Raw genomic sequence first — 10760 nt, forward strand, 5'->3', positions numbered from 1 at the left:
TCTCAGGTAAAAGCAGATGATCACTCCAGCCCTTCTGGCTGAAGGATTGTCTCCCAATGTTGCCCTTGGTTTACACTGCATAATAGTGTATAATTTTATGCTTTATGGATTTGAAATCCAGATTTTGTTGCCTGAGACTTAAACTACTCTTTTGGTTTTGGCAAATGGATGCTTTCTCTCTGCGCCCCCCGTGCCGCCCCCTACACACACAGAAAACTGTCATTAAGTGGGAGTACACATCAGTAATTTAAGTAACTTAAAAAAATCTTAGTGTTGTAGTTATTGGGTTTCTAATGCTCTTTTTTTAAAATATAAGTTGAGTGAAGATTAATCTTTGGAAAAAATACCCATTTAAAAGTGTGAAATTTCCTTAGTACTTTAAACACTTGTGAAAATTTCTCTCTGGCATCATGGAGGGAAAAGATTCTTCACTGTCTGTGACCTGCTTCATAATAATGAGTTGTGGAACATTGTGAGAGTTGTGGGGCAGGGTTTTTTCATTTCTGGGATCCTTTGCATAGGGACAGGGGAGCATTAGAATGTAGTAAAGGGGAGAAGAGTACACTTCGCAGGATCCTAATCGCCCTTACATCTGTGAGACTTAAATGCTTAAACTGCCCAATGAGCCTAATTAAGCTCATCAGCCATGACAAGATTGGCTTCTCTTCACCAGCCCCATGTTCAGTTCCCATTCTTAGTACCCACCTTCTCTCATAACCACCTATTGATGTTCCTCTAAGGTGTTGTGTTTTTGTTTTTTGGGTTTTTTTTTTTCCTCCCCTCTCTCCTGGTCCTGTAAAACTTAATCCTACAGAATTAGAAAATAGTAGCAAACAGGCATGAAGTAAAATAAAAATGGTTTTCTTTAGCCTGATACCTTCATCCTTTCTAGTTCAAGTCCAGAAGAATTAAGATTCCTTAATGATTTTGAAGTATTTAATCCCTGGAAAATGCCCTGTAACTGTCCCCTAACAAGCTTCATCTGAATATGAAGCTTGGAGTTGTCCTTCTAACCTACTTTTGCTGAGAAAGTTATATTAAAATTAAGAGAACAGGGAAATTTTAAAACCAAATATTTTCGATTAAAGATGATCATTAGCTGCTTAATCTTTTTTCCAGTTTCTTGAGATTCTTTTTACTGTATTTTAAACATGGCTTTTGTTACTGCCATAAAACTTTGAGGAGATGGTGAAAGGTTAAAATGGGGCTTAGAATGGAAGTCTAGACTCCCTTAACTAAGAGTTAGCCACTGTTTACATATTCAGAGTGCTTTGCAGCTACTTAATCCTTATAGCACAACTTTGAAGGAGGGAGGTTGTTGCCTCTTCAGAGTTTAACCCATTTATGGTCTGTGTTATGTATTGCAGTTGTAGTCATTCGCCTGATATTGTAATTGTAGAAGATGATAATGAGGATGACAACATCCCTGTAATTCAGGGGGATAAAAACATCGAACCAGTCACTATCTCAGCCAGTGGTCCCCTCAGTCCTGTCAGTGACAGTACAAGCCCTCTCATGTCTAGTGCTGTTCAACTGAACAACCAGTCAACTCTTACTGCAGAAGACCCTGTCTCAATGATGGATTCCATACTCAGTGAGAATGGAGTAATTTCACAGAACATCAACCTTCTTGGAAAGTGAGTAGCTTTGATGCGTTTAAGACAATTGACTAAGTTATAGTTGATACGTTCATCAACTGCGTCTTTAACTACTTTCACTGAAAGACTCTTAGAGGCCCTGCAAAGGATTCTTCAAAGATTGAATTTGTGCTCTTTTGCTGCTTTATGGTGTATATAAATAGTGTTCCATGTTTTCAGTTTATTTGTTTAAAAAGAAAAAAAAACACTTTAGGAATGTGTTAGTGTTTTTTTCCCAAACATTAAAACAGAGATGAAATGGGTTTTAAAAAAAATAACTAATCTGGGCAAAAGGAAAAACAAAAAAACCCTTTCATAATATGCACATTTTACTACAGTATAACGGAAACTCTATGTTCAAAGATGCTTTTTGCCTTTCTCAGAGTTAGTAGTTTTTCCACAAATCTTGGTTTACGTATGCTCGCATAATTTTCTTTGAAGTATCCTCACTCATGTGGAGCCTCTTTTTGTCTTAGAGGTAGTCCAACTTTGAAAATGCATCAATATATCCAGGGGGCACACTCAAAGCTCACCGTGCCCCTTTGCTGAAGTTGGGAAGTGTCTTGATGACTATTCCAAAAAGCCATTAAAAGCCAGTACATTAAGTTTCACATTGTCAGGGTTAGGCACATTCATGTCCGTAGTAAAGTCCCTTTTCAGATTTGAAATGTCATCTTCAGGAGCAAATGGCTGGAACACTCTGGCATAATGGTCGTAGTCTATTGCAAAATTCACCTTGAGGATTCCAAAAAGGATCTTTGGCACCAAACACTGCGGGGTTCAAATTATGGGCAATGGTCTCCCATTTCTCACTGAGCACTGTGTTGAAGGTTTTGAACTTTTTTTTAAAAAAACTTTTTTCATGTTCTGGAATCAGAATGATTGGGTTTTCTCACCGTATGTTTCTCCTGCAGCTTTTGTGCTCAATTCAGCTGAGATTTTGATTGTCAGGATCTAGTAAACATCTGCATTAGCAAACATGTTGGCAGTAGTTGGAGAAAACTCCTCCAGTGTTTTCTACATGTCCCACAGTGATTCCAAGTTTTCAACAACGAACATTGCCTGGGTGCACAGAATCTGGTGGTCATTTTCTTTCAGTTTTTTCAGAGTCTGCTTTAGAACCAACAAACTCAGGATGATCTAGAGAAGCATAGCACAGTCCACACGTTATTTACATGACAAGCAGCGAAGTATAAGCTCATCCACCAATGTGGCACAACAGGGGTAGGTAATTGGCAGTCAGCTCTGCACTCATTTCACACTATGTAAAGCAAAGTCTTCAGCTTGTTCACATTTTTGAAAATGGCCCCAAATCCAAAGATCTAAGATTTCACGTCTTTCATTTCTTCTGTAGCAGTAGCTGCTGACACCACACAACAGTAGTCAGATGAGCAGGATAGGCAATGTGTAGCAGCTCCGGTTTCTGATTGAGTTTGATCTCCCATGCAAACTTAGCCATGTCGGAAGCAGAATCTGTGTTCGTTGTGGCCACATTTTCCCACATTTGTTGGTACATTTCAAACATGTCCGTGAAATAAAAAATGAAAACAAAAGTCCAAGAATTGGATAGGCCAAAGCATCAGAAGATTTGTCAAAAATCAATCTAGACACCACATTCCCATTAATTCATTCTGTCTGTTTATATACTAAAGCACTGTCATTTTTCTTTTAGAAACTTACGAGTGAGGTTGTCTGCATTAGGAAGGGTTTTTGCGGCTGTGGACAGTATTGTCACACAGCGTCACCAGTAGGCCCCTCTGCAGTTAAGAGTGGTTGTCTAGTGAAACAAAGAGCACACACAAATTCATTGACACAATCTTCTCTTTCATGGAAGCCCTGGTGAAAGCTCCTGGTATTGACTGTTTATCCTGAAGCTCACTTTCTTAGAATCCTAGAATATTAGGGTTGGAAGAGACCTCAGGAGGTCATCTATTCCAATCCCCTACTCAAAGCAGGACCAACACCAACTAAATTATCCCAGCCAAGGCTTTGTCAAGCCAGGCCTTAAAAACCTCTAAGGATGGAGATTCCACTACCTTCCTCATGAAATCGTGTTTCTTAATATCCAGCCTAGACCTCCCCCACTGCAACTTGAGACCATTGCTTCTTGTTCTGTCTTCTGCCACCACTAAAAACAGCCTAGCTCTATCCTCTTTAGGAACTCCCCTTCAGGTAGTTGAAGGTTGCTATCAAATCCCGCTCACTCTTCTCTTCTGCAGACTAAATAACCCCAGTTCCCTCAGCCTCTCCTCATAAGTCATGTGCCCCAGTCCCCTAATCATTTTCGTTGCCCTCCACTGGACACTCTCCAATTTCTCCACATCCCTTCTGTAGTGGGGGGGACCAAAACTGGACGCAGTACTTCAGGTGTGGCCTTACCAATGCCGAATAGAGAGGAATAATCGCTTCCCTCGATCTGCTGGCAATGCTCCTACTAATACAGTCCAATATGCCATTGGCCTTCTTGGCAATGAGGGCACACTGCTGACTCATATCCAACTTCTCGTCCACTGTATTCCCCAGGTCCTTTTCTGCAGAACTGCTGTTTAGCCAGTCGGTCCCCAGCCTGTAGCGGTGCATGGGAGTCTTCCTTCCTAAGTGCAGGACTCTGCACTTGTCCTTGTTGAATCTCCTCAGATTTCTTTTGGCCCAATCCTCCAATTTGTCTAGGTCACTCTGGACCCTATCCCTACCCTCCAGTGTATCTACCTGTCCCTATAGCTTAGTGTCATCTGTGAACTTGCTAAGGTGCAATTAATCCCATCACCCAGATCATTGATGAAGATGCTGAACAAAACAAGCCCCAGCACCAACCCCTGGGGCACTCCGCTTGATACCAGCTGCCAGCTAGACATCGAGCCGTTGATCACTACCTGTTGAGTCTGACAATCTAGCCAGCTTTCTATCCACTTTGGATCCAATCCATACTTTTTTTAACTTGCTGGCAAGAATACAGTGGGAGACCATATCAGAAGCTTTGCTAAAGTCAAGATCACATCCACCCCTTTCTCCATCTCCAAAGAGCCAGTTATCTCCTCATAGAAGGCAGTCAGGTTGGTCAGGCATGACTTGCCTTTAGTGAATCCATGCTGACTGTTCCTGATCACTTTCCTCTCCTCCAAGTGCTTCAAAATGGATTCCTTGAGGATCTGCTCCATAATTTTGCCAGGGACTCAAGTGAGTCTGTAGTTCCCCGGGTTCTCTCTCTTTCCTTTTTTAAATATGGGCACTATATTTGCCTTTTTCCAATCATCCGGGACCTCCCCCGATCGCCACGAATTTTCAAAGATAATGGCCAATGGCTCTGCAATCACATCAGCCAACTCTCTCAGCACCCTTGGATGCATTAGATCTGGACTCATGGACTTGTGCACATCCAGCTTTTTTAAATAGTCTTTAACCTGTTTTCAACACTGAGGGCTGCTCACTTCCTCCCCATGCAGCAGTCTGGGAGCTGACCTTGTCTGTGAAGACTGAGGGGGGGAAAAAAAAAGCATTGGGTACTTCAGCTTTTTCCACATCTGTCACTATGTTGACTTCCCCCATTCAGTAAGGGTCCCACACTTTCCCTGACTGTCGTCTTGTTGCTTCGTTTCATTCGCTTTCAACATGCTTGTTTTTGTTCTGTCAGCATGAGCCCTGACCTCAATGCTGTAGTCCTTGCAGCACAATGCATCCTTTTCACTCCCATCTTTACTTTCATTGACAATTTTTAAGCACTGATTTTCTTGTTGATATTCAGGCATATATTAATGTTTTCACCCTATGTTTACTTTTTTTTTTAACTTTTTCTGTGGAGGATAGATTGTTTAAACTTAGCGCCGCACTAAACAGACGCAAAGAAATAGGGAAGGCAACGTCTTAGCACAATATTAACGTTGTTTGATTTTTCTGACCTTCACCATGTGTGTGCTGTGTTTTTACACTGCAGAGCTGCAGGACATAACTGTGTAAAGCGTTAATGTTTAACAAAAATAAGTACCTGGGAGAAAAAATTGAGTGGATTAATCCACGGATGTTAATTAGTAAAACCTGAACTCCTTTAATTTAAAAAAAAAAAAAAAAAAATGGTGAAAACGGAGAACTCAGAATACTATATATAAAGAAGTCTTGAAAGCTATTTAAAAAATATTGTCCTATATGTGTTTTTATCATAGAAATATCAGCAATCCTGGTCTTTCCTGTTTTTGCTAGAGGTCTACTCCGGGGAGGTCTTGAGGATATTTACTGTTACTTCTTGCACCATAATTTGAACGGTGGAAGTATTTGTTAAAATTAAAGACCTTCCTTCATCCAAAATGTTACTTCAGTTAAATAGGTGACATTTAAAACTTTGTTTTTTATTAGTCTAAGATTCCCTTTTTTCAAATGCTATATTTGCACTTCCTTTACTTTTGTGATGACAGCATTTTACTGGTTTTCTGGTCATAGTCTTCCAGCCTAGATAGACATAGTCTAAATTTTAAATGTGAAACATCTTTGTAATGTGTATTTTGCTCATTCAGGTCCTTGTTATGTATCATAAAAAAATCAAATAAGGGCACAAAATCAGTCCCTCCCTCCTTGCAGGTCACCTTAAGAATGGATTTTTAGTTTTTTTTTCCTTGCTGGATATGAACTCTTTTTTTTTTTTTTCAAAGCCTCTGACAGACTTTTATTATTGCACTCTAAAGGTGTTTTTTTGTTTTTTACATGGTTTAAGTTAAAAACAAAAGCTAAAGGCTACTACATTGTCTTTAGAGTATATATTGTATAGCAGAGGAAATAACTTACTTACTTACATTAATTGCAATCAGCACTTGCTGGTGGAATGTGGTGTTCTTTTTTAATTGTCTTTTGAATCACTTTTGCATTCTTCTTTTTCATCCCCGCATGCAACCATCTGATTACTTTTGTACTGTTACCTTGTAATATAAAAGGATTTACTTTCAGCTTTAAAAATAATTCTAATTAACTGAAAGTGACTTCTGCTCTCCTTTATTGTGGAAACAGCAGCGTTGTGAGTGGGTCACAGCCTATTGATTTGTGAATGTCAGATGTATAAATTGACAATCCTGTCAAACGTTCTTAACTGTTTGACATCAGGCAGAGAGAAATATTGTATCAGCATTTGCCAGTGCCGTTTTAAACAAGCAGTGATGATGGTACTGTTACATATACCTATTCCAATGGCTGAATTATAAAGCTTCTGTATCTCTATAACAAATTTTCATAGGTACCCTGCACCTCACTGGATTTTTTTTTTTTTTCTTTTCATGCTGTCAGTAGAAATGTTGCTGCTATTTCAGAACACACAATCCTCTTTCTTTTCTATCTTCCAGAGTTGAGCTATTGGATTATCTTGACAGTATTGATTGCAGTTTAGAGGACTTCCAAGCCATGCTGTCAGGACGACAGTTCAGCATAGACCCAGATCTTCTGGTTGATGTATGTATTTCTAGTAACTTTCTCTGTTTTTTGTTTTGTAATGAACAAGATCATATAGGATACACATTTCTCAAGAGGTTTCAGAGTAGCAGCCGTGTTAGTCTGTATATGCGAAATGAAAAGGAGGGCTTGTGGCACTTTAGAGACTAACAAATTTATTTGAGCGTAAGCTTTCGTGAGCTGTAGCTCACGAAAGCTTACGCTCAAATAAATTTGTTAGTCTCTAAAGTGCCACAAGTCCTCCTTTTCATTTTTCAAGAGGATATTTGTATCATAAAGCTTTGTTTAAAGTTTTAATGCAAAGAAGTTCATGCATCTTTAAAGGCTGCACAATTATAAAATTAAAATCAAATTCAAACATTTCTACAGTTACAATTTAGTCTTATTGCTTATCCTGTATATTGCATACTAAACATTTTAACATAAAGCCTTTATAACAAGGAAACAGATGCAAAAGTTTGTCTCCAAAGTAGCAGAATTAATATTAATGTAGAAATCTTTTGTATTTCCTGACACTTATTACTTTAGCTGTGCCACATGTGCAAATGTGGCACTTTTTTTTCTTCCCTTTAAAAAAAAAAAAAATGGGGAGGAAGGAAACACAAATCATAGTGCATGCTTCAGTACTGGTATAGTGCTTCCAAATGCCCCTGAAGTCCATGCTCTTTTAACTGCTACACCAATTTATGTATGTTTAGTAGAACTGGTACTGTTGACTAGAACTGTGTGTGTACTTCCGTGAAGTTGGCCAAAAGTGGATAAGGGAACCAAAGATTGGATCAGGCCTGAAGCCATGAGGTAGAAGTTCTAGCACAGTGGTTTTCAAAGTTCAGGTCTCAGAGTAACAGCCGTGTTAGTCCGTATTCGCAAAAAGAAAAGGAGTACTTGTGGCACCTTAGAGACTAACCAATTTATTTGAGCATAAGCTTTCGTGAGCTACAGCTCACTTCATCGGATGCAAACTTTCAGGTCGCGACCCAATAGTGGGTCGCGGAATGCAAGTTACTGGGTCACCTTGCTCAGCACTCGGGGACTCTGGCAGCCAGCCAGTAAAAACAAGTCCCTATCTGTTCTGACACCACACCGCACCTGGAAGCGGCCTGTAGGCAGGGCCAAGGGGCTTCATGCGCTGGCTCCGCATTCCCATTGGCTGGAAACTGGCCAATGGGAGCTGGGGGGGGGGGGTGCTGCCTGCAGGCAAGAGCTGCATGGAGCCGCTTGCGCGCATCTCTGCCTAGGATCTGGACCTGCTTGCTGCTTCAGGGGCTAGGGAGACCAGGTGTTCCAATTTTATAGGGACAGTCCCGATTTTGGGTTTTTTCTTATATAGACTCCTATTAACACCCACCCCCATCCCAATTTTTCACATTTGCTGTCTGGTCACCCTATCTGGGGCGCAGCACGGTGCCAGGACAGGCAGGAAGCCTGCCTCTGCACCCTGGCTGTGCCGCTGGCTGGGAGCCGCCAGAGGTAAGCTCGTGCCCCAGTCCCCTGCCCCAGCCCCGAGCACCCCCCCCCACACACACACACCTGGAGCCCTTTCCTGCACCCCAACCCCCTCATCCCCGGCCCCACCCCAGAGCTCGCAGCTCAGAGCCCTGATCCCCTCTTGTACCCCAAACCCCACCCCACCCAAGTGCCCCCTTCCACACCCATCATCCCCAGCTCTGTTGGGTCGTGAGTATCAACAATTTTCTTCAACTGGGTTGCCAAAAAAAAGCTTGAATACCACTGTTTTAGGACCTGCTTTGTAAATGGGGAAGCGGAGACTGACTCTTTATCACACTCCCAAGGCTCAAGGGCCAAGTATATTCTGGGCCACAAAATTTTGAATTGAGTATGTATTCTAATCGTTCCAAATTGTGCCTAATAATGACACACTTGGGTAGGAGGAAACAGAAGGGAATAAGAGGACTGGCAATCCAGTTTTAGCTAGTGGCTGCTGCCTGTATATATTGAAAAGTGTACTGTTCAGGAAAAAAATTATGCATGCCCAGGCAGGTGCTGTACAACTGTTTCAAAGTTAAGCAGCTGGGGAGAGAGAGGAGTGGACATTTTTTGCCACATTCATAATTCAAATGAATGAGGTGACTGCTGTTTCAGTCCATGGGGCCGTAGTTCTCTTATTTATTCTTCCTTTACATCATTCCTCTCACTTAACTGGTCAACTATGTGGCAGTTCACACTTTTCTGAATCTGGTGTTTCAGAAACTGCAGGATTAACATACAGCACCGTTCTGAGCTAGACATGGTACTGACATTGCTGTGTTGTGAGCATTACCAGTGCCCTGCAGTCTCAAAATGTAATAGGTCTACTCCACAATTAGGCTTCTCCTTAGCAAATGTTTTGCGCAAAATGGCAAACTTGTAAAAGGGAGTCCAATCCTGCTCAGATCCTATAGGCACTGCATAAAATAAACAATAAAGTGTAGTAAAATATTTACACCCATATATTTAGAGACCTATACTTATACCAACGTTCGGAATTTTAAAACGGTGTTTTGTCTTGTTCAGCTTTTTACAAGCTCCGTGCAGATGAATCCCACAGATCACATCAGTAATACAAAAGTAAGTTCCAAAGCCCACAGTAGCGAGAAATACAAATACAGTTGGAGGTTGGTGAACAGTTTGTCCTTTAGCTGTGCCCATTACTGAAGTGACAAAGCATTTTCATATTTTGTTGTGAATAAAACCTCTAAGTTGGATACAAAAACTGCAGTTGAATTTATTCCTATTCTGCTTTGTAGCTGGAAGGGAAAAACAGCACAAATTGTGGGGGGGAGATAAGTTTTTATACTACGTTCATCACCATGATATCTAGGGGAAGTATTTAACATTTTTACAGATGAGGAAAGTGAAGCTAATGCTCCTCCAACTTCTAACTGTAGAACAGTAATCCTCCCTCAATGTTAATCTCTCAGTTTCTATTTGGATTCACCAGGGTTTCACTTCATGTTGTTTTCTAGACCAGCATCCATTAAGCCACATGAATAGTTGCCATACAGTTGTAACATCTTTTTACAGGCTAATTTTAATAGTTATTTATAATGCAGGTTATTTTAATAGTTACGTGGACTTTGTCAAGCTTCGCCAGTTGTAACCTTTTTGTTACTTATGCAGACTGGGTTTTTTAAAGCCTATTTCAGATTAAGTTTTGACTTCAATTTCTTTTTTCATTTGGAGACAAAAGGAATAGAAACTACAAAGAGTAATGGACCTCAGCCTGCTTCACAAGACACACACGGTTCTAAGCCCAAATCAGGTTAGTACAGCGAATGGCATGGCTTTCTTTGCAGGAAGAGCTTCATAGCTGAAAAGATGCAAGAGGGAAAAATTGTGAAGTACTTGTTAAAACAATATCCTGTTTAGTCAGGTCTTATCTGCTTGATTGCTTTGTGCTGGTAACATGACAAGAACCAAAATAGTTACTGTGAAGAATTTGCATTGCACCAGATGCAAAGACAAAGCTAATTAAATGTTGGTGTTTCAGACAAATCTGAACAATAAATTGTTTACTTTGCTTCTTGCAACACTTCAATAGTATGCCCAGTTTTTTTAAAAAAGGAACCATTTTGTTCAAAAATATTTTTATAATGTGGTTTGCTTTGTAAAAAGTACACTTAAAATTTTTGGAATTAACACTGTGCATGTAAACTATTAGTGACTTTCTGAAGTATTCTTTTTCTTCCCTTGTAG

At 40.4% G+C, this 10760-nt stretch overlaps 1 protein-coding gene across 5 annotated transcripts in view; it reads left to right on the forward strand.

Moving 5' to 3' along the window:
• The window catches only part of HSF2 (heat shock transcription factor 2), a 45613-nt gene that overhangs the window by 27446 nt on the left and 7407 nt on the right, over window positions 1–10760 (forward strand). For 4 of the 5 annotated variants that reach the window (XM_073337186.2, XM_073337188.2, XM_073337189.2 and 1 more), the window contains 4 exons: window positions 1368–1637; window positions 6959–7064; window positions 9579–9632; window positions 10248–10326. In XM_073337186.2, the coding sequence (XP_073193287.1) occupies window positions 1368–1637; window positions 6959–7064; window positions 9579–9632; window positions 10248–10326 (509 nt within the window). The remainder of the gene's footprint in view (window positions 1–1367; window positions 1638–6958; window positions 7065–9578; window positions 9633–10247; window positions 10327–10760) is intronic. The other variant, XM_073337187.2, reaches the window with a different exon arrangement.

The sequence above is a fragment of the Lepidochelys kempii genome, chromosome 3 (assembly GCF_965140285.1).
Source record: "Lepidochelys kempii isolate rLepKem1 chromosome 3, rLepKem1.hap1, whole genome shotgun sequence".
Taxonomy (NCBI): domain Eukaryota; kingdom Metazoa; phylum Chordata; order Testudines; family Cheloniidae; genus Lepidochelys; species Lepidochelys kempii.